Genomic DNA, 27557 nt, shown 5'->3' with positions numbered 1-27557 from the left:
AGGGCATGTAGGATATGAGTGAGAGCAACAAGTGTTTAGAAAGGTACTGGCAGAATGGGAAGAGAGAGGATTGTGGAAAATATAGCATTTACAAGCAGAAAGGAAAGAAGGACAGTTTAGGACTTTTGAACAAAGAAAAAAGTCTTTGATACAAGGAGGTGAAAGGGGACAGATTGATATACAGTGGGGTGCTCAGGAAGGCAGTGGAGGAAGAGAAAGAAGAGAGGAAGAGTGATGTAGTGAGGAAGGTATGATGTAAGGGATCTATGTGGGAAAATTAGGGAAAGAACGATTGGACACATATATACACTTCTGGAAGAGCTGGGAAATCCACATTTGAAAAAGAAATTCTGTGATTAGAGAACTACCTGGAAGGCAATTTTTCTAACTGCATTCTTCTTTTTCGTTTCAGTTGCATTCTGGCTAAAATCACTTCATATACTTTCAGATTCATTCTTAAGGAAATGTGTACTAAGATGTCTGATGCTCCTCCATTGTTACTTAATTCGTTGCCTGTCTTCCCTGGATGTATCATTATAATAACTGGCATTATTGTTGTCATTTTTGTTATTGTTGTGCTTGTCGATGTAACCCTTGTATTATTTTTCCTTTATCTACTGCACTTGCCTACTTTTACTGCTTGCTAGATTTATTTGTAAACCTTCAGTTACAACTTACTATTATTCTTCTTGCTGTCTATTAAGTTGCAAAATAATGAAAAAGTAACAAAAGAAAAAGAGTGCAGTTCCACCATTAAATAAATCTGAGCATCAAAAGTAAGGATGTCAACAGCATAAGTCTTCATGCCTTAGAGACTGTGATGATGCCAGGGTGGTAGTCATGTAGCCAGTATTTTACTAGATTATATTTGTTCTGAATGCTGTCTGCACTTACACATGTAAACAACATTTATGGGTTTTGGGGGTTACTGGTTGTGGTCTTAGGTTCTGCTGATAGTCCTCTGCTATTGTAAGCAGAAGTTATGACAGAAATGCCACAGCTGGCCATTGTGTGTGCTTTAACATGATTGGTGCAGTGTGGGTGGTTTTAGTACAAATAATAGTTTCATTGCCCTAAACAGTATGCACCAAGGAAGAAATATTTGTCCAATAAGCAGTTAGGTTAATGGACAAAGAGCTCTCTAGCCACCAGCAGATGAGTCGTTGGGGAATTTGCTTATCTAATTTGTGTGCATCATAACAAGCAAGGCAGCCTGCACGGACAATATTGCTTGTGTTATGTTTCTGTCAAGTGGTACAGAATCCAATGAAAAGGAACATTACTGTAAACACAGTATTTGTCATGGTACTGAGCTTCCTAGGAATTAGGAAATGACGTAATGCAGATACAACATTAAGGAAACACAGACATAGAATGGGCTGTTTTTCCTTGCTACCTGTTTCAGGATATTTTCCCTGCATGGAATTGATGGTTGCAGTTAGCCTGCTTTGTCACAGATATTCTTAGGACTGTGTTTGCCCTGTACAAATAACAATAATACATTTTAAAACACAGTAACACTAAACTGACTTGGAACATGGGTTTGTGCGTTTTAGTTTTTATGTTTCTTTAAATGTTGTTCTGCTGGATTTTAATGTGTAACTATACAAGAATGAGATAATTGATTTTGTCATATTTCTCTCTGCTTGTTGCAAGGCTGAGCTGGTAAATAGAATTCTGCAGGTATCCAAGTGTATAAGATACTTTCACATACACAGATTACAATATTGATTATGGTTTTCTGTGAAACATCTGCATTTGCTATTTTTCTGAAGTAATTTTTGTATGTGACTTTCATTACTGACCTTTTGCTTCAGGTTTTCTTCCAAAGACTGTTTTTCCCTGCATTCCTTGCATTTTAACACTTAAAAAGACTGCACTGTGACGTAATACTTCATAGGTCTTAACCACTGGACATATTTACTTTGACTATAAAGGAAGCATTTTAATGACTCCAATTGTGGTAAATTTTTATTTTTTATATTTGACTCATTACTTTTACTGAAACTTTACCAATGGACCTACAATGGGGCAGGACTTACCTTACTGAATGCATTTTCTATTGTCGGCTTTAAGTTTCTGAATGTTCAAAACAGCCTTTGCACTTTGTTTCAACTCCTTTATTTTAGTTTATATTTGTATATTTGCATTATTTTTTCTCAGCAGATCAAAATTATTTATTGTATTTATTGTATTCTTACTGAAAAATGTTTAATTCAAGAACTGCTTAGTTTGCAAGTTAATTAATTGGTATTTTCTTTGTAACGGACAATATTTTTCATGCTTGCCTCTTTATTACAATATATTTTGGACACATACCGCATACATTTTTGTTAACCGGTGGTTAAACATAAGTCAGGTGAGTATTGGGCCTTCCTTATTCCTGTTCATTATTGCGTTAGTCAGACAGACTCTCCTTACCTATCCTACGGACCTTCCCTTTGTATGTAACCCATCTGACTGCCTGGTTATCAAAGAAGAGACATCTTTAAGATGCCACAGAATAGTAATTATAAAGTGTCATTGGGGGATTGTTTTACATGTACAGTAACTTGGAGGTCAGTAATGGGGTTAGAGTGAACAGGTACCAACAGAATATGAAGCACAGTTATGAAAGGAGTCTGTCCTGCCTGGCAGAAATACCTCGGGAATCAGGTTGCTCCATTGTTCTTTCTGGGGCTTTGCTGTGTAATGCCAGATAAATTCAGAGCAAGCCGATTATTGTTTTAGATATGTGTTAAATGTTTATCTGGTATTTATCATGTAACACCGACTAGATGATAGTTTTGGATCTCAGCTCATTGCATTCATTCTAATAGAACTCCATGTGAATAACAGCCCTAGACACAGAACTATCAGCTGCAGTGAGGCCTTCTGTTTTTTTACCAAAACATGAAGTGAACTGGGTGAATTGATCCCCGCAGACTACTTTCATGATCAGACTGGTGTTAGAGTTGTAGAAAGAAACACTGATTGCATACAACAATAGCAATTATGTACAAAGCAACTTTAGAGAAGTGAACATCAGATTCAGAAGTGAAGTTAGAAAAAGAAAATCACTACATGTACTGCAGCTATTAACAAAATATAGTGAGTAGCTTTAGCTAGAAGTAAAGAAGAAAAGCTCACATGGGGAACAGAGAGTGAATGAAAAGTGTAGAAGATACATAGTGTGAAGTACAGGACAGCAGAGATGGAGAGGTGATGGCAGTCACAGCATTACAAAGTAACCCAAGATTGGATACATTTCATCCTCTGCATTCTTTTGGAATTTTTAACTTATCTCAAGATACAGACATTTTCTACTTTCCAAAGCATAATTGCAGTTTGCAGTCATATTTTTAAAAACACCCTCTCACCTCAACTGCAAGGTATGGCTCACAAACACACACGCACTCACATGCACACACACACACACACACACACACACACACACACACACACACACACACACACACACACACACACACACACACACACACACACACACACACACACACACACACACACACACACACACAAACATGAAGGTCATCAAAATATACCATACAGTTTTATCCAGCTTTAAACCTCCCATTTTCACCTTCAAAAATCCTCCTTTAATACCTCTTTATGTTTTTCATACATTTTAGTGATGGACTTTTGTCCAAACAGGGACTTAAGTTCTAATTTCTGAGACAAAATGTACATACCTACTGTAGCCAAGTGATTGTTTCCTAGCCTGTGACGAGCCTCTGTGTCTTTCTCCTTATTTTTCCGGACTGACCCATGCACATTTATATCTGTAGAAATAAGCCATCCCTATCAAATTCAGCACTCGGGGTGGGTTAATTTTACAACATACAGTGCACAGGACAGTCTGATTTTCCCAAGATGGACAGTAAGAGAAGTTTGCAGTCGGCAAAGCTACACCTGCAGCTATACTCAATAGAAAAGTTAAAAGGGTATTTCTTCAGCTGTACATACCAGTATTATTTGTGACAAGGGGCCTGAAGATAAAACAAAACCTGCTATAAAGTACATTACAGGATCCTGGGTTTCACACAACATGCACCTACATATTTCACAAGTCTGGGCAAGTTAAAATCTGTTTATGTCCACTTAAACCAGATACTTTTATGGACCAGGTGTCACCTGGTTTACAAAAGGCATACTCAAGTCTGTGTTTATTGAAAACAGATGGACACAGGGGTGCCATGCATTACATGATCTAATGGACTTTGCCTAGGGGATATTTGCTCACACTTTCTCATCTGCAGTAAATAACAGCTCCAAGATGTATCTAATAAGTTTTTTGGTCTGTCCCACACTCCATCAGGTACACTATGTATTGCATTAAAACTGTTGGTAGCCTTAACAGAATGCAAGTCACATGGCATTGTGCCAGCAGCACTGAATGTCTTGAGCAGTGAATATCATCCAAACCTCTGTTTTGGTTTGTTTACTCAGCTATCTGAACAGTTTTCATCGAAATAACATTGTATGATGTTATGCTTGGTCCTGAAGGTAGAACTACCTTTAGGGTCTCTTTTTTAAAATCACATTTAACTGCATTGAAAAAAATCATAAGTTTGTCTCACAACATGCAGCTATGATGTTCTCTTCCATGACATAATATCCAAAATGCATAGTTGTCAAAACTCTCTCCTGCTTTTTAAAGTAGCTTCACCGCTGTTTTCCATTTTGTATCACAGTTTCACATTAAAAAAGGAATAATACCATTACCTATTTTGTTTATTTATTTATTTATTCATTCATCCACTTACAGTAAGCTCTCAGTTAACAGGATTTCAAACAACCAGAAAAAATAATTAGAAGAAATACAGTACAATTTTTGGGAGTGCTACAGAATCCTGAAAGCCCCAAATCCTGAAGACCAATATCCTGAGACCAAAATCTCAAAAGTACAAAATACTGAGAACTCAAAATACTGAAAATACACAGGATACCAACACTTACTATATTCCAACACAAGTACATACTGAAACATATTACCCTTCAATTATATGCAGGGGGCAAGCCCCCCTCTGCACCCTCCATGTGGGGGGGCTGTGCCCCCCCACCCTCTGCTACTTAAATATATGAACTCCAAGATTGCACTTCACTATACTAAGTGCAATCTCAGAGTTGATATAAGTAGCAGGGGGTGTGGGGGCTGCAGCCCCCCACATGGGTGCAGGGGGGCTTGCCCCCCTGCTTATACTTGGAGAAGAGTAATATGGTTTATGTTTTATTTGTTTCTGTATGTACTTCTGCTGGAATATAGTAAGTGTTGGTATCGTGTGTTTTCAGTATTTTGAACTTTTGAGATTTTGGTCTCAGGAGTTTGGGCTTTCAGGATTCTGTAGTGCTCCCCAATTTTGATGTATTGTACTTTCTACCCCCCCACCACAGAAACATACCTTACATTTTTAGAGTTTTAGAGTTTTAAAAAGGAAGAAAGGAATAAATTCCATCTCTCCCCAACCTAAGAACAAGTCAAGCCAAACAAATAGTTTAGGGTAAAGTATTAGTCAGGCCTATTTTTAATGGTAACTCTCAAGCAACCAGAAACTACAGTTATCTGACATCCACCAATTACCATGGGTGCCGGTTAACTGAGAGTTTACTGCGTTTACTTCTTTGTTTCTGATTTTTTCTTATTTATTCATTCATTACCATAGGTAGAACACTGATTTACTTGGACCTTTTTCATTTTCACCCAAGAGTTAAATTAATTAAAGGAAACATTGTTTATATAAAGTCACAGCACTTATTTACAAAGTACATTTAGACAGTGGGTATTGAAACTGGAAGTACCTTCATGTTTTCTCTTTTAAATCACACTCAACTTCAGTGAGCAAAAAACTCAGAACCTGTCTCATAGCATACAGTGATGTCACCCTTCGTTGAACTGATATCAAAATGAATATCTGTCCGACCTCTCTTCCTTTTAAAAGTAGATTTATCACTGTTTCCCGTTTTGTATCATACTTACAAATTAAAAAAAAACTGTAAGTTATTGATTAATCTGATTATTGATTTATATGTTATTTACTGATTTGTTTGTTTTCATTCATTTATTGGCTTGTTAAATGGAGTAGAAAACTGACACACTTGGAATTTCTTCACTTTCGAACCAAAGTTACAGTAGTTGAAAAAAACACTAATATATATATATATATATATATATATATATATATATATATATATTTATTTATATATATATATATATATATATATATATATATACACACACACATCAACGTTAACAGTATTAGGTAGAATAAATGCACTTACTATAGCTATTTAGTAGCTAGCTGGAGCTAGTTTAAAGGAGTAAAGTTCAAAGTGCGATGAAAGGGTGAGTGAAGGATATAGACCATAGATGCGAGTGTGAAGTGTGCGATAGGACAGGAGGAAATGTCATGGCAGTTACTTTATCACTGTATAATTATGGATCGGGAGCATTCCATTCTCCCAATACTTTTGGAAGTGTTAACTTATCCTAGGATACTCTAGACTTCTCATCTTTTCAACATAATTGCAGAGCATGTTTCTAACTATTTTCAGAAAATTAACTTATATGATGGAAAGGCTTGGATTGTGTACAGCAACAAAGACAATACAAACACGGCCTGTTTCTACCCTCTGATATCTAACCCATCAGTTTCTGCCTTCAAACATCCCATTTTCATTTTTTTATTGGAAGATTTTTCTAGTGAATTTTTCGGGTCTGTATCATAATGTCGATTACTTACTACGAATTGCTATTTATCAAACTCACTTTGTCGAAACCTCTCTTCATTGAATGGCCATTTAATTGAAGTTTTTCATAGGGAAAAACAATGTCTGGCCATCATTGGGGATTTGTCCTTTTCTCCACTGTACTGTGATCTTGGAGTTGATATAATGCCGCGGTGGTGCAGCGGTAGCGTTTTTGCCTCACAGCAAGAGGTTCTCCCGTTCGATTCTTGGCTGGAGTGCGGGGAGTGCCTTCTGTGTGGAGTCTGCATGTCCTCCCCATGGTTGGGTGGGCATTCGAAAGACATGCGTAAATGGGAGTGCCTTCATGGAAGGTTGAACGTCGAGCTGGCACCTTAATGTTCGTAAAAAATCTACTGCCAATCATTAGCGGACCAGAGTTCCACTGTGGCGGCCCCTAACTGGGAAAAGCTGAAAGACAACAACAACTGCGATCTTGGAGTTGGTATATTTAGTTAGGGGGGTATGGGGGGCAAAGCCCCCCACTTAGGTGGGTTTTAAATTTTTAGAATTTAGCAACAAGTGCTAGGCTGACCAGCCATTGTAAAAAAATTTCATGAAACGGCCATTCAATGACGAGGATTCAACAAAGTGGATTTGATAAATAGCGATTTGACGAAGTTAGTGTTGGACAATATGATATAGACCCAAATTTTTCAATAGGGATTTAAGTTCAAATTTCTGAGAAACAATGCATAGACAAATACAAAATACACACACCTGCTGTAGCAGAGTGATTCACTTCTGTACTGTCAGCTTCTGCATCTTGTTCCTTCACTTCTTGAATTGTATCTTCCACAATCATATCTACAGAAATAAACAAGTCATGTCAAATTTAGTAATCACAGGATAAATTAATTTGACAAAATACAGTGGTTAAAAATGTGATTCTAAGAACAGTGCGAGAATATTACAGCCAGAAAAAGAACAGTTGCACATGTACAAAAAATGTTAATGGTGTGTTTCTTAAAATGTATATACCAGTAATAGTCACATGAAGAAGTCGGAGACACTACAAATTGTAGATAAGCATAAAACATATTATGAATTGCATCAGAAAATCCTAGGTTTCATAACTTCCACCTACATACTCTGCTGTTCTGGATAAGTCAGAAACTCTTGGTACCTACCAGAAACAGACACTTGTAAACCAAGGAACACACGGTCCATACAAGAGCATACCCATGTGTCCCTCTAGAAAAGAGACTGACAAAGGTAGGTCAGGCATTACATAACTTTGTACGCACAGCAACTTTTAGAAAAAAGGATGATACAAGAAAGCAACCAGCCAGAAATCCACACATTTGTAATATAACTCTCTGACTTCTCAGACAAAGCCTTCAAGGAGTATAAGCTACATGACTTTGTCCTTGTGCATTTTTGAAGTGTCTCTGCAAACACTGTCTGATTTTGTATCAATAACAACATTAAAATGTCAGCAGTAAATTTCTTGGCAAACCTCACTGCCTGCCAGAGAAAATGAGTTGCTTTAAAAATGAATGTTGCCATAACAGGATACAGTTCATATCGTGTTGCCTCCATCTTGTGTCAGTAGCAGTAAATATTCTAAGACATGAATATTATCCAAAACCTCTGTCTTAGTTTGTTCAGTTAGTGCCTTTGATAATTTTATACATGAATACTGTCATTACCGTGGGTCATAAAAATAGAAGTACTTTTGGGATTTTTTTAAATCACACTCAGCCTCATTGAACAGACCCTCACAGCCCGTCCCATAACATGCATTACCACTGTCCTTCAGTCTGAATCCATGACACAGAAGAATGAAGCCTGTGACTGTTGAACAGGGTCAGATGAGTCACCCCAGCACTGATAGAGCCATGCTTGAATCGGTTGGAGTGAAGGGTCATGCCTTGTTCTCCTGTCCTGGGATTGGGGACGGTGGCATGCACTGGGTAGTATTATCTCCCTGTCAGAGAATGGAGAAACCACTGCTCATCCCCTGGAATAAGAGGCAGGGCGACCTGGAGGCATCAACCCTTACAGAAGTAAGGGAACACCATTCATTGTTAGCCCACTGCGTACCCATAACCAGTGCGTCACTAAGAGAGTATGGGCATTATGGCATACAAAATAGAAAATGTCTTCAATCAGCCCAGATGGTCATATGAATTATGATCTTCACCCTCATGAATGTGAACAAATGATCCAATTAGCTGCAGGGGATCTGATGATCAGACAACAGTTGGGGCAAAGAAAGAAAATAAAACAAAATGCTCTAGTCTTTATTCCATAAAATCTAAAATGTATATTTATGAAACTGCTCTTCCTCTTCTAAAAGTAGTAATACCACTGTTTTCCAATGCGCATCATAATATAAAATAGACAAAAGATCTCACACGTTATCTGTTGGCTTACCTATTTACTTATTTATTTACTTGTTTGTTTCTTTATTTGTTATTGTGGTAGCATATAGATCCAAATGGACATGTTTCAGTTTCAGCCAGAGGTTACAGTAATTGAAGAAAACATTATTTCTATTCATTCATTTACAAAATAAGTTTAGAAAAGAGAACATTTTATATGGAATAGATTTAACAGTGTGGTTATGTTAACAAAGTCATTACATGAATTCTAGCTAGTTACAAATATATATAGCAGCTGCATCTGTGACTCAGAGGAATGAGATGGGAAGTGAAGTGCAGAGAAGACAGGCGTGTGAAGTATGTAATAGGACAGGAGGAGAGGCTGTGACAGTTACAGCATTAAAGTATAATCCTGGAATTATAACTTCGTAGATATCCCAAAGCTATTCATTTTATCACCATTTACACCTTGACACTACCCTCCCTGGGGCTGCACCTCATATTAATTACTATCAAAGTCAGTTTGTGAAACCCCATCCAGTTATCAAGGTTATGCTTAAAAGAAGATATTGCGCTGCACTGCTTAACGTGTTTATTCCAGAGTAACCACATACACACGCACGCACACACTGCGCACACGCACCTGCACCTGCACACACACCGCACGCTGCAGCACTTGCCTTGGCCACACGCACATGCGCGCACACACACACAGACACGCACACACACACACACACACACGCTGCGCACACCGCACATCACGCACACACACACACACACACACACACACACACACACACACACACACACACACACACACACACACACACACACACACACGCGCGCACACGCACACACGCACATGCGCACACACACACACACACACACACACACACACACCTACAAAACAAACAAACACACAAACACACAAACATACAAACAGAGCAGCACAGAAATGACTGTAATTTCTATGCTGCCCTTTTCCTTTTTAGTTTATTCCAAAGATGATGGAGGTGAAGGTAATGGGTTATAAAGCTGTACCTCCACAATGTTTTATTTATTTCTTGGTGATTTAGGTCCCTGGTTCTAGTGTTGATGGAGTCACTGGACTTACAGAGATATAGGAGAATGAGCTCTCCCTTCAAAAGTCTGTAAGACGTGGAATAAATGCATAGAACTGCCAGTGTCTCCTAATAGCTCAGGGACTTTAGGCTTGTGATATTTTTGGTTAAGAACCTTTGGGATCTTTTTAATTGTTTAATATGTCTGGCGAGATCCATCAAGAAATGGTCCTTATCCTTAATAACTGTTCTGATCAATACAGTATATATATATGAATGATTAGCTCTTGAGAACTTGATGATACTGTTTGTCAATAAGTTGTGTAAATAAAAGATTTCCTAGAAACCTTTTTCATATAATGGTCAAAAGAGTGGGAATTATCAAGCAAAGTTTCTAAGTCCCTGACTATATTTTCATTTTGAAAAACTGACAAACTAATAAAAACTAAAGAGGCAAGGGTAATTTCCAAAACTTTATGAAAGCGCTTTAGTTCAGTTTTCATACATGAACTTCTTCAGACAAATTTCAAAAACAAAATGCACAAGTTAAATACTTTTGGTTAATCATGACATCATAAAAGCAATCAAAGTCTTAAAGTCATACACCCTCTCAACAGGCTAAAAAGCAGATGGTTGTGTGTAATACATATCACACAATATGTGCTATAAAAATATTTAAAATTAACGATGTATAAAAATATATAACAAAAAATAGAATTTGATAATCAAATACTAAAGAATTTTAAAGTAAGAGGTCAATCACCTCTTAAGAGATTTAAGTTTCAAAATACATTTTAGGCAACACTGATCATTAAGACCTGGGTACGTATATGCATTCAGCCTCAATTGCCAGGCCAGTTCTTTTTCTTCCAATCTCAAGGACCAAGGTCCACTTCTAATGTCTTTAGTAACTTGTTCAATAACTAAGTAATGGAAGTGGTCGCCATGATTCTCAATAACATGTTTCACCAAAACATTAGTGCAAATGTGTTTGCTGATATTGTACTGATGTTCATACATTCTTTGCTTCAAGTGATGTTCCATTTTACCAACATAGAAACATTGGCATGCTTGACAAATAGCAAAATACACAACACCACAGCTGTTACAATTAAATGTTCCTTAAATGTCATAAGTATAGCTGTTAATACACATTCTACTAGTTACTTCCACATATTTGCAGAAATTACATCTACCACATTTATACATCCCAAAGCTACAGATTTAGTTCTTTTATCAAGTATGTTTTTCAGATTATGGCCCCTTTTAAATACCATTGCAGGAGTCTCACCTATTTTTTTGTCTAATTACTGGGTCATCACTAAGAACAGACCAATTCTTAGTAAGGATGTCTCTCAAAACCTTGGCATCCAATGAAAAAGGGTAATAAAATTCAAAGAAAAAATGTTGTGTGTAACCCCATTTTGTATCATACGCATAAATTAAAAAAAACTGTAAGTTATTGATTAATCTGATTATTGATTTATATGTTATTTACTGATTTGTTTGTTTTCATTCATTTATTGGCTTGTTAAATGGAGTAGAAAACTGACACACTTGGAATTTCTTCACTTTCGGACCAAAGTTACAGTAGTTGAAAGAAACGCTGATATATATATATATATATATATATATATATATATATATATATATATATATATTTATATATATATATATATATATATTTATATACACACACATGAACGTTAACAGTATTAGGTAGAATAAATGCACTTACTATAGCTGGAGCTGGTTTAAAGGAGTAAAGTTCAAAGTGCGATGAAAGGGTGAGTGAAGGATATAGATCATAGATGTGAGTGTGAAGTGTGCAATAGGGCAGGAGGAAATGTCATGGCAGTTACTGCATCACTGTATAATTATGGATCGGCAGCATTTCATCTTCCCAATACATTTGGAAGTGTTAACTTATCCCAGGATACTCTACACTTCTCATCTTTTCAACATAATTGCAGAACATGTTTCTAACTATTTTCAGAAAATTAACTTATATGATGGAAAGGCTTGGGTTGCGTACAGCAACAAAGACAATACAAACACGGCCTGTTTCTACCCTCTGATACGTCTCTCAACCCATCAGTTTCTGCCTTCAAACATCCCATTTTCATTTTTATTATTGGAAGATTTTTCTAGTGAATTTTTCGGGTCTACATCATAATGTCGATTACTTACTACGAATTGCTATTTATCAAACTCACTTTGTCGAAACCTCTCTTCATTGAATGGCCATTTAATTGAAGTTTTTCATAGGGAAAAACAATGTCTGGCCATCATTGGGGATTTGTCCTTTTCTCCACTGTACTGCGATCTTGGAGTTGATATAATGCCGTGGTGGTGCAGCGGTAGCATTTTTGCCTCACAGCAAGAGGTTCTCCCATTTGATTCTTGGCTGGAGTGCGGGGAGTGCCTTCTGTGTGGAGTCTGCATGTCCTCCCCGTGGTTGGGTGGGCGTTCGAAAGACATGCGTAAATGGGCGTGCCTTCCTGGAAGGTTGAACGTCGAGCTGGCACCTTAATGTTCATAAAAATCTACTGCCAATCATTAGCGGACCAGAGTTCCACTGTGGCGACCCCTAACCGGGAAAAGCTGAAAGACAACAACAACTGCGATCTTGGAGTTGGTATATTTAGTTAGGGGGGGTATGGGGGGCAAAGCCCCCCACTTAGGTGGGTTTTAAATTTTTAGAATTTAGCGACAAGTGCTAGGATGACCAGCCATTGTAAAAAAATTTGATGAAACGGCCGTTCAATGACGAGGATTCAACAAAGTGGATTTGATAAATAGCGATTTGATGAAGTTAGTGTTCGACAATATGATATAGACCCAAATTTTTCAGTAGGGATTTAAGTTCAAATTTCTGAGAAACAATGCAGAGACAAATACAAAATACACACACCTGCTGTAGCAGAATGATTCACTTCTGTACTGTCAGCTTCTGCATCTTGTTCCTTCACTTCTTGAATTGTATCTTCCACAATCATATCTGCAGAAATAAACAAGTCATGTCAAATTTAGTCATCACAGGATAAATTAATTTGACAAAATACAGTGGTTAAAAATGTGATTCTAAGAACAGTGCGACAATATTACAGCCAGAAAAAGAACAGTTGCACATGTACAAAAAATGTTAATGGTGTGTTTCTTAAAATGTATATACCAGTAATAGTCACATGAAGAAGTCGGAGACACTACAAATTGTAGATAAGCATAAAACATATTATGAATTGCATCAGAAAATCCTAGGTTTTATAGCTTCCACCTACATACTCTGCTGTTCTGGATAAGTCAGAAACTCTTGGTACCTACTAGAAACAGACACTTGTAAACCAAGGAACACACGGTCCATACAAGAGTATACCCAGGAAGTGTGTCCCTCTAGAAAACAGACTGACAAAGGTAGGTCAGGCATTACATAACTTTGTACGCACAGCAACTTTTAGAAAAAAGGATGATACAAGAAAGCAACCAGCCAGAAATCCACACATTTTTAATATAACTCTCTGACTTCTCAGACAAAGCCTTCAAGGAGTATAAGCTACATAACTTTGTCCTTGTGCATTTTTGAAGTGTCTCTGCAAACACTGTCCAAATAATCAATTTCACTTTTGCTCATACTATGGGTAAATTTCAAAAATTCAACAGAATTATTGAGAAAATGAATAAATTCCCCAAACTTATCATTTCCACCATCCCAAATGATAAACAAATCATCTAGGAAGCGGGTGCAAAAGCTAATGTGGGGCATAAATCTGCTGGTAAAAAGGAATTCCTGCTCCCAGTATGCCATTACATAATTGGAATCAACTTGTTGGTGGGCTTAATGGAAGTTGTGTTGACCAACAACTTCATTCAGTTTGAGGGTAGTTATTTCAAGCAGACAACTGGGGTAGCGATGGGAGTGGCGTGTGCCCCAGTATATGCCAATTCTGTTGAATTTTTGAAATTTACCCATAGTATGAGCAAAAGTGAAATTGATTATTTGGACGTGCATTTAGCCTATAGTCCTGTTGATTCTAAATTGATATCTACTATTCATAGAAAAGCAACATTTTCCAATTCATATTTGAGTTATTCAAGTAGTCACCCTGACCATCAGAAGAAGGCAATAGTTAAAGGGTAGATGGTCAGGGCGGCGAGAATGACAAGTCTGGATGTTGATTTCATCAAAGAGCTTGATTTCATCAAGTTGATGTTTATTAGGCGGCGTTACCCAGTTGCATTGTGTGATTGTATAGCTGATGAAGTTAAAGCCAAAAGGGCTAAGGTGTTTATTGGGCTTTACTGTATGAAAAGCATGATATTAGGAATGAGCATGTTGAGGTTAATGCTGCTCCCATGGGTGAAACCATTCTTAGGAATGATGATACTAGTGCACGGGCTGGTGCTGGCCATCCATTATACTTTATTACTACTTTCTCCTTTGATGCCCCTTATATTGCTAACATTATTACCAACAATTGGAAAGTTTTGAAAATGGATCATCTAGTTAGTGATAAACTGGGGAGACCTCCGAAATGTGTTTATAGGAAGGGATTTTCTTTTAAGCAATTATTGGAAAAGAATGACACTAAGAACAATGTTACTTTTAGAAGTAAGGGTAACTTTAAGTGCGGTAGATGTAGTGTTTGTCACTTGATTAATGTGACGGGTGCCGCATTTAATTTAGCTGGGGTCACTGTTAGGGTTGGTGCCCATTTTGATTGTTACAGCACAAGTGTCGTGTATGCGGCTATGTGCACACGGTGTCCAGCCTTTTATATTGGGAAGACCTGCAGGGCATTAAGAGACCGCATTATTGAACATCAGTCTGATATCAGGCTAAAGAAAAAGACCAATGCCCTGTACAGGCACATTGACACTAATAGTGGGCATCATTTTAAGTTTTGTGTGGTCCAGCAGTTTTTGGTAGATAGATTTGGAAGGAAACTGGACGTGCACTTAGATATAGGTGAGATGAAATGGCAGTTGAAACTTAATGCATTGGAATTTCCAGGCATTAATGACTGCATTTCTATTATGCCCATTTTAAAATTAAAGAATATATTGGGGTGAACTAGCTCATATTTATATTTGATATATCAATACAGCATGTATACACTCAGCAATTAGATTGTTTTGTGTTTTTCATGATTAATTTTAATTTTCAGTTTAATTGGAGCACTTTAGTCATATTTGGCAAAACTAAATATCAAATTTAAAATTTAATTTTACTGTTTTATTTTTAAGTTTTATTTTGATGTTAATATTATTATATTAGGGTCTGGGGTTGTGCTTTTTACTATGTATGCTGGCCTTCATATTGAATTAATTATATTCATTTACAATATATTATGTTAATTAAGTTATTATTCAATTGACTAGTGATGATGTCATTTTTAAGTGTGTATATAAGGTTGTTCTTTATTTGTATTAAGGTGTGTTCTAATGAAGTCGGATTAAAGACGAAACCTAGGTCAAAATTCGTGGCTTGTTCATTCATCTGGTTTTTCTTTCTGGTTGCTTCCTGGAGTCCATTTGCTGGTGCATTTATTTAATCATAGGGAATGGTCTCAAAGGTCATGTTCAGGTTAAGGTATGCTACATATAAACATTGAATAGGTTGTGTGAGGAAATGTTTCCTTTTGGTGCTTGTGAATATTTGGACAAACTACTAAATGGGTCACTTGGGGAAATCTTTCATTTTAGTGCTTACTGAATGAGTTGCCATCATGGGGAAATGTTTCATTTTGGTGTCTGTGATTATTCGGACATAAAACTGAAGGGATTGCTTGGGGAATATTTAATTTGGGTGCTTGTGAATATTTGGACATACTTCTGAATGGTCACTTGGGGAAATCTTTCATTTTGGTGCTTGTGAATATTTGGGCAAACTACTGAAGGGACCATTATGGGAAATGTTTCATGTTGGTTGTGCACATGTGGACATAATAATGAATGGTTGCTTGGGGAATGTTTCATTTTGGTGTCTGTGCATACTTGGATGTACTACTGAAGGGGTCACTTGGGGAAATGTTTCATTTTGGTGTCTGTGCATACTTGGATGCACTACTGAAGGGGTCACGTAACGAAATGTTTCATTTTGGTGCTTGTGTATACTTGGACATACTATTGAAGGGGTTGCTTTGGGAGTTGTTTCATTTCAGTGCTTGTGTATACTTGGATGTACTACAAAAGGGATTGCTTGGGAAAATGTTTAATTTTGGTGCTTATGCATACTTGTACATGCTACTGAATGGGTCACTTGGGGAAATCTTTTATTTTAGTGCTTACTGAATGAGTTGCTTGGGAAAATGTTTTATTTTGGTGCTTGTGATTATCTGGACATAACACTGAAGGGGGTTGCTTGGGGCAATGTTTCATTTAGGTGCTTGTTAATATTTGGACATACTACTGAAAGAGTCACTTGGGAATATGTTTCATTTTGGTATCTATGCATACTTGGATATACTACTGATAGCATATGCCTGCCAACATCCATGGCCTGAAGCCATAGACTTCTGTTGCCATTCCATTTAGCTGCTTAAGCTTCAAAAGTTGGCTCCCTTTCTCTCTTTGCAGATTGATTATAATTGCAATTTGGGGGCCAATCAGAGAATGGAAAGAGGAGCCAAAACTGTTAAAATGGAACAGTGGAACACTGACTCACTTCAGTGCCAAATGCTAAGCTTTCTGCACAATGCAGTACAATTGAGCACTAAAATGTTTAGTGAAATATGATGGTTGATATGTGAAATAAAATGCATTCAGTTTGTTTCTAGAGTATTCTAATAAACAAGCTGGAATGGTGAGAGTGGCCTTCAAGATATATTTGCTGATAATCTTTCCTAAAAACAAGCTAGTGCTGACAAGAGTAGAACATTTCATGAGACTCTTTATGAATAAAGAACTATTCACTAAAACAACAGACTACTAGAGCTGTTCAATAAACTGCTGACAGGAATAATTTAGTTTCATTTAAAGACATCCTGTTACATATGACTTTAAGAAGGAATGTAGTAAATAACTAAACAGTTATTTGACTGATTCTTTGTGTGATTCCTAGTACTAAGCAAAAATAATGCTGTAGTGTTTATTTCTGATTGGTCATGGCAGTTTTATAAGATATAAATAATTAACATTGATTAACACAAAATAATATAAAAAAAGTATGAATTTCTGTAGTTCAAAGTGATGGGTTATTGATTGCCTAGTCTCTCAAATCCATGTATTTCTCTGTAATAAAGAAGGTATTATGCTCTGCTGAATTGTGTTGTGTGTTTATTTTCAAACCATAACACGTCTTAACAAATAAGCTGGACAAAGACCAAAAAATAGGGACAAATTTTATATACTGCTCTTATAAACTTAGAAAGTTGATAGAATAACGGGATTTGTCTTAGCACACATTTTCTGAAGACTATGAAGTGGGAAACGTAAATGTATATGATTTAGTGACTTCATTTCTCTGTGATTTGTCAGAAAACCACAAATTTTATGAGAAACAAACATGAGGCAAAAATGTGGACAATTTTTGAAAATCTGGTGGAGTGAAATAATATTACATAGCCAACAGACATCATGGCTATAAGTGCTAGATGGGAGTCAGGGTTGAGGATGGTTGGATGAAAGTAACTTATCCTCTTACTTTTGTGCAGTTTAAACAGTCACTACCTGACCCAGGAGGATTAGTGTGCATTTATGAGAATTAAGATGGCTACTTAAATGGTCACCTGATATGCACAGACAGAGTACACATAATTACTGTAGCTGTCTTCTGTGCAGGAATGTGACTAGCTGTGTGCTGCTCTTGGCTTATTGCTTTGGTTTTGCAGGGCTAATGTGATTATGTGAAGCAGCATGCAATATTTTAATGTGTGGCAACTGTTTGGAACAAAGATGAAATATATTATGTAGTCATATTCTTTTATCACAATCAGATTTCTGAAGAAGTAGCTATAAGTGTTTGGTAGTAGTTGTCGGGATGAAAGTAAATTACCTTGTTGTCACTTGCTCAGTTTAACTGTAATCTCTCAAAAAATAAGGGATAAATGCTTCACAAAATGTTTAGAACTTCTGGGGGCTGTATAAATACATCTTGTCATGGACTTAGTATTCACCTGTGCCATGAATCCCACCTAGTCTAAAACCACCCTTGCTCATAGGTGTACACAGAAGGTCTCTTTACATATGTGGGGTGGGGTGTGGGGATTATGTCATCATTTCTTTAACATTATTCTCAGACCTCAGAGGTCACTATATCTTGTATTAGGCTGGAGATAAAGTGGCTATTAGGTTCATAGGTTCATAGGTTCATAGGTTTATACTAGGCTATCTGCCCTAAGGCATTTATAAGCCTAGCCCAAAGTTATGTGGCTTACGCCACCCCTTATGTTAGAAATAATGTGCCCATTAGTTTGTTGTGCCTCTGTCCAGCAGTGACACAGAGATGATTCCCGGGGTAAACCTACGATCTCCCATCTACCGGTCAAGATTTCTCTTGAACAGAGCCAGCGAGGTGCTCTGCCTCACATGGACCGGGATTTTATTCCACAGCATGGGGAGTCTCTGGGTGATAAATCTATCCCTCCAGCACGTCCTATTTATATCCGTGCTAAGGTCTAAGTCACTTGCTCTAGTGGTTCTGGTGGATTTGGATTTTTTGAGGTGGAGCATGTCCATTAATTCCGGGTTGGTCATGGCCTTGTATGTCAGGCACAGGTCACCTCTGAGCAGACGGTATGCAACTGAATAGAGTTGGAGTTTCTTCAGTCTGGCAGTATATGACAGGTTTTGGAGTCCCTTTATCCTTTTGGTGAGGAACTTTTGGGGTCTCTCCAATTGCTGCAGGTGTCGGGTGAGATACATCCCGAATGGGGCATTGTACTCAATCATTGGTCTGATAAGTGAAGAGTACAGGGGAACAATGACCTCACTTGATCTAGATGTGAATCCCTTCATGATCAGATGGGCAATGTAGAAGGTCTTTCGAACCACTTTAGCAACATGAGTGTCAAACGAGAGGCCACTGTCAACCTGGGTACCCAGGTCCCTGATAACCTCTTCTGTGCTTAGTGGGTTGCCACCTATATGGTAGCTTGGGGTTACCTTGTTTTTCCCGAAGGGTATGACTATACACTTTTTTGCGTTTAACTTCAGGCCATGGTTCTGGCACCAGCTATCAGTTTCCGTGAGACCCCTCTGAAGGATGTCTGTGTCCGATGTACTATCCACTATCTCACCCAGTTTGCAGTCATCCGCAAACTTTGTCAACCATAGTCCTCCTATGTTTGCCTGTACTTCTGAGAAGTAGATGCCGAACAATAGGGGGCCAAGGACTGAGCCCTGTGGGACACCACTTGTAACTGGCTTGGAGTCTGACATGGCTCCAGCAACTCTAACCCTGTGGGTTCTGTCCTTTAGCCAGTTTGCAACCCATCTTGTGACATATGGGTTTACATTTAAGCTGGTAAGTTTCTCTATGATACCCGAGTGGGGTATTGTGTCGAAAGCTTTTGCAAGGTCAAGGTAGGCTGTATGGACTGCCTTTCCCTCATCAATGGCCTTGGTAACTGTTTCGAAGAAGTCGACCAAGTTCAAAAGGCAAGATCTGCCCTTGACAAAGCCAAACTGGCTTGGGTCCAAGGTCTGCAAGTCCCCTATGTCCTTGTTTATGAGTTCCATTATGATCCTCTCCATAGCTTTGCAGACCAGGCTTGTTAAGCTTATGGGGCGGTAATTACCAGGGTCCGTAGAGGCACCGCCTTTGTGGAGTGGGACCACAGTTGCTGTACGCCACTCCTTGGGCACATATCCTGTGGTAAGGCTAAGATTAAACAGCTGCCTTATGTGCGGGTTTAGTTCTTCATTGAGTTCATGTAGCACACAGCTGGGGACACCATCCGGTCCCATTGATGCTGTGTTTTTAGCTTTAGAGAGAGCAGCTTTCACCTGCGCATTTGAGATGTCTGGGAGGCTACACTCTGTTGGGATAGTTATCTCTCCTTTTGGGGAGGGATAGGGGGGTGAAGTTTGCGCTGAACCTGTCTGCCAGTATGTTGGCAATGTCTGTAGGTTCAGTGATTTTTGTATCATTTTGGACTAATTCTGAGCATATCTGGGAGTTTCCACCCAGGTTTCTGACATAGCTGAAGAAGGCCTTATGATTGTCTTTTGAATCTATGGCAATTTTTTTCTCAAAGTTGGCCTTGGATGATTTTATGAGGGATTGTAGTTTCTTGCTAGTACTGATCAAAGATGCCTTCCCTTTTTGGGATTTTGCTCTATCATGTAATAGCTTTCTCCTCTTATTGTAAAGTTTGTTTATGGCTGGGGTCCACCAGACTGGACGTTTGCCCTTGGTGGAAAGAGTCTTGGTTTTATTTGGGATTGCCTGATCCATGCAGTCCTGAAGGTGTTCATAGAAGGCATTTGTAAGGGCTTCCAGCTTGGGTTGTGGTTTCCATTGGCTCGGGGCCTTGAAGGATACCACACCTGTTTTGAGTGGTGTGAAGTTTGCTTTAGAGAAGTTCTTCACTGTAGTCTTTTTTTTTGGGGGTGGGGCGGGGATGTGGATTTCTAGTGAGATTAGTTTATGATCTGATCTCATCAAAGAGGGATATACTTCCGGTGTGGAGCATTTTGTCCCCATGTTTGTGATGATGAGATCTAGTATATTTTCTCCTCTTGTGGGGACGGTGACTAGTTGTTCCATGGCATTTGAATTTATGAACTCCAGGAACCTTTGGGCTAGAAAGTTGGGGCTTGAGTAATGTTCCCAGTCTATATTCGGGCAGTTGAAGTCACCCAATATGATGGTGTTTGGTGATACATTTGTACCCAGTGTCTTCAGGAAGGCTGTGTGGTTTTCTTGAGTTTGAGAGGGTGGCCTGTAGCATGCTACAAATTGTAGAGCAGTTTTGCCTATGGTTAATTGCACCTGGATGGTTTCCGATGCTTTGTGCGTAGCCACCAACCTGGAGGTGTGGGCATCCTTGATGAATATGGATACACCCCCTCCTTTTGTGGTATGGTCCGGGTTTTGGGGCCGGAACACATGATATGAGGTAAAACCTGATAGTGCCGGGGTGCTCTCAGGAGCCTTGAACCAGGTTTCAGTCACAGCACAGACATCGATGTTCTCCATACTGAGAAGGGCCTCGAGTGCGTGCATTTTGAGATTTAGACTTCTGGCATTGAGCAGCATTACCCTTAGTTTTTTCCTGTTTTTTGTTTTCTAGGGTGGTAGGTTTAGAATTTGAGCCTTGCCTAAAAATGGCACTATGGGGGTGGCAAGAGCCTTAGCCAATATCCGGAATCCCAGGGGTGACAGGTGCAAGCCGTCCCTTGCGAAGCAGCGAGGCTTGTCAAGCATGTCATCCCAAGCAGACAGACACTGGATCCCCTTTGAATGACACCAGAAATTAAGCCAATTGGTAAAGCTGATCATCTTGTCACTATATTGTGGTATCATTCGTGGTGAAGGAAGGATACTGCTCAGGGTCAGGGTCATACCTGCCTGGGCTGCATAATCAGAGAGCTCCTCTATGTCTCTTTTCATGTAGTCCAGGGAGGTACATCTCAGGTCGTTCACACCAGCATGGACAATGACTGTGTCATACTTGTACTTGCCATGGAGTGACCTGAGTGCTTGTGTTATGTGGCGGATTCTAGTGCCCAATAGGCAGCTTACCGTGACCTTCTCCTTGTTCAGCCTGGTGAGTGGGACGTCAGTGTGTCTGACTATGGAGTCACCTATGACAAGTATGTTTGGTGTTGTATTTGGCCTTAAGGGCAGTGACTGCTTTGCACACTGATTTTGTTTTTTATGTGTTGTTTGTGTGGTGTCTTGAGTTTGCAGTTGCTTGGGTGTCTGCTTTGAAGGCCTTTGCTGTTTAGGTAAATTTTTACTCAGAGGGTGCGAGTATGTCTTAGTGTGTTTATGTGTTTGATTCAGTGGTGTGGTTGAGTTATGTGAGACTTGTATTGTGGTGTGTGTAGTTGCCTTCTCCTCCTGCCTGGTCTTGCCAGTCCTGAGTTGAGAGAGCTCAGCCTCCAGTTTGGCTAAATAGCTGCATCTCTCAAGTGTTAGTGTTATGTGGGAGGAGGAGAGGGTTGTCCGTGTACATGAGGCAATTGTAACATTGCCTCAGAATTCCCAGATTCACCAACTGGGCAGGAGAGGATGCCAGCATCTGACCCTTCGACATGCTAGAAAGAATTATGAGTTGGTATGAGACAGAAAAGTAGAGGGCTTAGGGAAGTGGGCACTCCTGGGGGGTTTTGCAAGTGAGGGATTTGTATAATATAGGAGTGCTTGACCTGCAAAGAAAATGCTTATAAGACAAGGGATATGCTTTTAAGACAAGTGCTGAGCTTTTTGAGTAGAAAAAGCAATTAGGAACAAGTGCTGTGCTTTTTAGTGAAGGTGTAAACTGTTTAGGTTCCTAACAGAGCAGTTCTAAGGGGAAAATTGAAGAACAGACTTTATGGAGCCAGAAAAAGTTTAACCTTGTTAAACCGGCACTGCCCGATGCTGCTCTAGTGGCAACTCTGTGCTAAATTGCGCTAAAGCACGTTAAAGTGTGCTTGATAGCAGGGGCTGGAAAGAAGCAGGAATAGACCCAAAACGGACAATAAAACTACAGTTTCAAGTCAGTAACCACTCCTACGGGGGGGCAGGGAAGCTGCTCAATGTTATTCACTGCCACTGATCAACAGAGAGACTTTCCTTTAGCCCAAGCAAAAATGGCCTCACAGAAACTTACAAACAGTTCAGGAAACAGCAAGCCTGTAACTGAACTTTTTTAAATCTCAGAAAAGTGGGAAAAAAGCAAGATTTTTTTTGTTTTTGTTTTTTCAAAGATAGCAGAGGTTCACAGGTAATATCAAGTTATAACAGTGCAGTAAATGACTCCACACAAGAGTGCTAGGTCAAGGACAGAAAATATGCAAGTTTTGAGAAAAAAACGATTTAAAATTAAGTGCAAACAGGAAATTCAGTAAACAACTTTTGGTTGTGCTCTAAATACAGCTACTAATGCAGAAATCAAGTTTAACAAGCCAGAAAATGCTCAAACTAGGCAGCTATGCAGAAAAACTTAGCAAATAAACAGAGAAAAATACTTAAAATCTCAAAAGCGGCTCCCTTCTTCAACTTTTCTTACAAACTTCAGAGGGGTCTATGGAGGGTCACTATAGCTTGTATAGAATCACTGTACTGTCCATAGAAGTAACAAAATGGATATATTACTTAAACATTAGTTTTGTTCAGTTTTCTCACAAGAAAACATTAAATGTTTATACGTATGGATATCTTTTGCAATAGATTAAATAGGTATCCTGTTTATATACATTTATATATGTCTGACAGCCAATGTAGTATGTTCTGTTTGTTTTTTCAGTTTTGTCTCTGAAATCAGAAGGGTACACAGAAGGTGGCTGGTTTTTGGGGTAGGGGATGAAGAGGCATGCTGTATATAAATATCACAACAGCCGCAGCATGAAATATGACCCTGGGCATTTATGCCTTAATTTTATCCCAATTTAACAGAAAACGGGGATTCACAGAAAGTGACTACCTAGTTTGAGGTGGAGTAGTGGGCAGTTACTATTCCTAGATATATGTATCCTCAGAAATATTTGTCTTCTCAGTTTCTTGTGAACTGGTATTTGGTCAGCTCTAAGAATTAAACCTTGGATACAATCTATTTCTTCCTTGAAATAAAAAAATAGAATTGAATTTCTTTTCTTTATATATGACTTTTCTTCAGGCCATTACAGAATTAAAAGTTTGAATAAAAAACTATAAAATATACCTCAGAGCATCTATGACCCCATGGTTTCTGAGTGACTGGCAGTCCCCAGACCCCAGTTTAATTCAGTTATTACAGCATAGCCTTGTTTTTTTAGGTTGTGTAGAAAAGATTCAGGAAAAAGCAGAGTTGAAGAGTAAGAGTGAATTTCTTTAAATAATCATGTTTTTTGTTCAGGCAATCACTGCATAAAAGGGTTGTTTACAACAGCTGTAAACTGCATCTCAGAGCATCTAGAACCCCCATGGTTCCTGGAGGGCCTTGCTGCTCCCGAACCCCTGGCTTAATGCATTTGCTTCTAGTAAGTTATCAGAGTACAGTCTTTCTTACAACATGCTGAATAAATGAATGAATAACTGAAGGAAAAATGAAAAGTAGGAAAACTGTTATAAAAGAAAAAAGTAATGTGAATAGTGTGAGTAGGCCGTGATGGGTTGTCAATGGGGGATGTGGTGACATGGAGCCTTTTCACCTAGCATGCTAGTTTACCTAAGGCTGGCACTGACTGTCATATGAATTATACACATAGTAATTTAACAAGTGAACATGGTATACACATTTGTATTAATAGTGACATTAGCATAACAAAGTCATTATGAAGTACATGCCATACCGTAGCTTTAGCTAGATTTAAAGGAGAAAACTCACGCAGGATGAGAGTCAGAGTGAAGGCTATAGCAGGTAGCTGTGAATGTGAAATTTGGATTAGGATATGAGAAGGGCAGCTGATATTAGCTAATGCATCAGTTTTTATCCCTGTATTGGATATATTTATTCCTATTCATTGTTTTGGCACCATTTTGTCAGAAAGCTCTAGAATTTCAAAATACCCAAATATCACTGTTTTCAAAAAACTGCCAGACACCTCAGCTGCAAAGGCTTGGAACACACAAAACAACAAAGGCAACACAAGTTTGTACTGTTTCTGCCAAGTGAGCTAAAATGTATACTTTTCTAATATTTAAAATCCTCTTTTAATCTATTATTTCATGTTTTCATATGTCTTATTGAAAGCCTTTTACAGGGAACTCCTCAAAAATGACTTAAATTCTAGTTTCTGAACAATAATGTAGATGGGATTTCAGTAATACACATACCTGTTGCTTCCAAGTCAGCTAGTTCTGTACTAGGAATGACCCCTGCATCTCCTTCCTTCTCCTTCTGGATTGTCACTTCCTTATCTGTGTCCAAGTCATTCAGTTCTGCACTAGGGACAATCCCTGTGTCTTCCTCTTTCTCCTTCTGGATTGTCACTTCCTTATCTGTATCCAAGTCATTCAGTTCTGCACTAGGGACAATCCCTATGTCTTCCTCTTTCTCCTTCTGGATTGTCACTTCCTTATCTGTATCCAAGTCATTCAGTTCTGTACTAGGGACAATCCCTGTGTCTTCCTCTTTCTCCTTCTGGATTGTCACTTCCTTATCTGTATCCAAGTCATTCAGTTCTGCACTAGGGACAATCCTTGTGTCTTCCTCTTTCTCCTTCTGGATTGTCTCTTCCTTATCTGTGTCCAAGTCATTCAGTTCTGCACTAGGGACAATCCCTGTGTCTTCCTCTTTCTCCTTCTGGATTGTCTCTTCCTTATCTGTATCCAAGTCATTCAGTTCTGCACTAGGGACAATCCCTGTGTCTTCCTCTTTCGCCTTCTGGAATGTCTGTTCCTTATCTGTGTCCAAGTCATTCAGTTCTGTACTAGGGACAATCCCTGTGTCTTCCTCTTTCTCCTTCTGGAATGTCTCTTCCTTATCTGTGTCCAAGTCATTCAGTTCTGCACTAGGGACAATCCCTGTGTCTTCCTCTTTCTCCTTCTGGATTGTCACTTCCTTATCTGTATCCAAGTCATTCATTTCTGTACTAGGGACAATCCCTGTGTCTTCCTCTTTCTTCTTCTGGATTGTCTCTTCCTTATCTGTGTCCAAGTCATTCAGTTCTGCACTAGGGACAATCCCTGTGTCTTCCTCTTTCTCCTTCTGGATTGTCTCTTCCTTATCTGTGTCCAAATCATTCAGTTCTGCACTAGGGACAATCCCTGTGTCCTCCTCTTTCTCCTTCTGGATTGTGTCCATAATATCTGCATCTGCAGGAAAAAAATGGCTACATCAAATTCAGCACTGATGGGGAGGAGTCATGTCATCATCAACTTAGTTCTTCCCATTTTCCTAGAAGGTTGGGGTGTCAAGTCAGCTGTAAGTATGTTTCTCAAATCAAAGCCCCTCTCCTACCTTCTCTGACAGTTGAAGAAGAAGGTGGATTAATGTGACAACATATATTTCTTGGGAAAATGTGATTTTTACCATGATGGGCAGTTAGAGAATATTCCAGTACAAAGCAACACTTGCAGATGTAGTTGGGAAAAAATAGCAAACATGCATTTCTTCAAAAATATGCACCAGTATTAATAGGTCAAGAATTGAACAGCACTATGGCCTGAAGATAAAGACAAAACCTGTCATGAACTGTAGCAGAGGATCTTGAGTTTCTAAACCTCAGCCTACATATTTTCAAATTCTGGCCATGAAAACCCCTTTTGGTATCTACAAAAACAGATACATCTATGGACTGGGTGCTACCTGGTTGATAAAAGTAGAATCATGAAGTATGTCCCCTGGAAAACAAACCAATAAAAGAAGGTCACTCATCACATAACCCTGCCCTTATGGCATTTGCCTAAAGTGTCCCACTAAACATTGTATCATTAGGAATCAGTAGGAATACAAAGCTATCCTCTGGTAGTTTCTCAATGTGCTCCACTGTGTATCAGGTGTAGTACAATGCTACTGCCTCTGTCTTGAGCCAACTGCAGTGAAGACCCTGAGAAGTGAATATCGATCTGCTGTTTCAATGTGTTCAGTCAGCTATCTTTCAGTTTTGTGAATGAATATTATATAGCACTGGGATTTGTCTTGAAGTTATAAGTACGTACAGGATTAGTACTAGGATTAGTCTTGAAGCTAGAAGTAACTATCAGATTTCTTTTTTAAATCACACTCATATTTTTGAAAAAAAAAATCTCATAATCTATCTAATAACATGCAATAATTCTACTGTCACTGGTATACAGCCAAAATGAAGTTATCTCACAGTAGTTAACCACTGCAAGATTTTGCATCACAGTTTCATACTTGACAAAAACTATAGCATTGTAACGGTTTTTGTTTGCTTTTGTTTGTTCATTTGTTAAACTCTCCTGGGCTGTAATTGCATGAGCATACTTGAGGATACCTACTCAGACATTACCTGGGAAGTATACCTTTGTTTTGTGCAGTTTAATTCAGTTATAATAAAGTCTAACTTAAGTATTAAATTGTATTTTTGAGCTGTGGTAGACCTCTGTAATTTGAACTGGTTTACCAAGTAATTTCCTGGTTGGAACACGGGTGCTACTATTGCTCTGGGTAAAATTTATAATTGACTAAAAGAGTAGTGCTTTTTTAAATTGCCCTGTGTGCTCTGGTTTGTTTGTTTAAATTCAGAACTAAATTCATAAACATTACCATGAAGTGTCCACGATGCGTATCCCTCTCCGTAACCTTTTAGAATTTCAAGTCATGTGCTCTTCCTGGGAACTGCCTGCAGTAAGGCATCAACATAGTTGAATGATTCATGGAATCACTTG

The 27557-nt window shown here is 38.6% G+C and overlaps 1 protein-coding gene across 1 annotated transcript in view; it reads right to left on the bottom strand.

The window, feature by feature from the left end:
• Nucleotides 1–27557, bottom strand: part of LOC122814488 (FK506-binding protein 5-like) — a 175903-nt gene that overhangs the window by 27969 nt on the left and 120377 nt on the right. The window contains exons 2-4 of the mRNA XM_044087064.1: nucleotides 25038–26018; nucleotides 13047–13133; nucleotides 7465–7551 (exon numbers count right to left, since the gene is read on the bottom strand). Coding sequence (XP_043942999.1) covers nucleotides 7465–7551; nucleotides 13047–13133; nucleotides 25038–26018 — 1155 coding nt within the window. The remainder of the gene's footprint in view (nucleotides 1–7464; nucleotides 7552–13046; nucleotides 13134–25037; nucleotides 26019–27557) is intronic.

This window comes from Protopterus annectens, chromosome 10.part0 (assembly GCF_019279795.1).
Source record: "Protopterus annectens isolate FY-2018-M chromosome 10.part0, PAN1.0, whole genome shotgun sequence".
NCBI lineage: Eukaryota > Metazoa > Chordata > Ceratodontiformes > Protopteridae > Protopterus > Protopterus annectens.
Note: the sequence above shows the minus strand (reverse complement) of the source record. Positions and strands in the feature narration are given on the sequence as shown.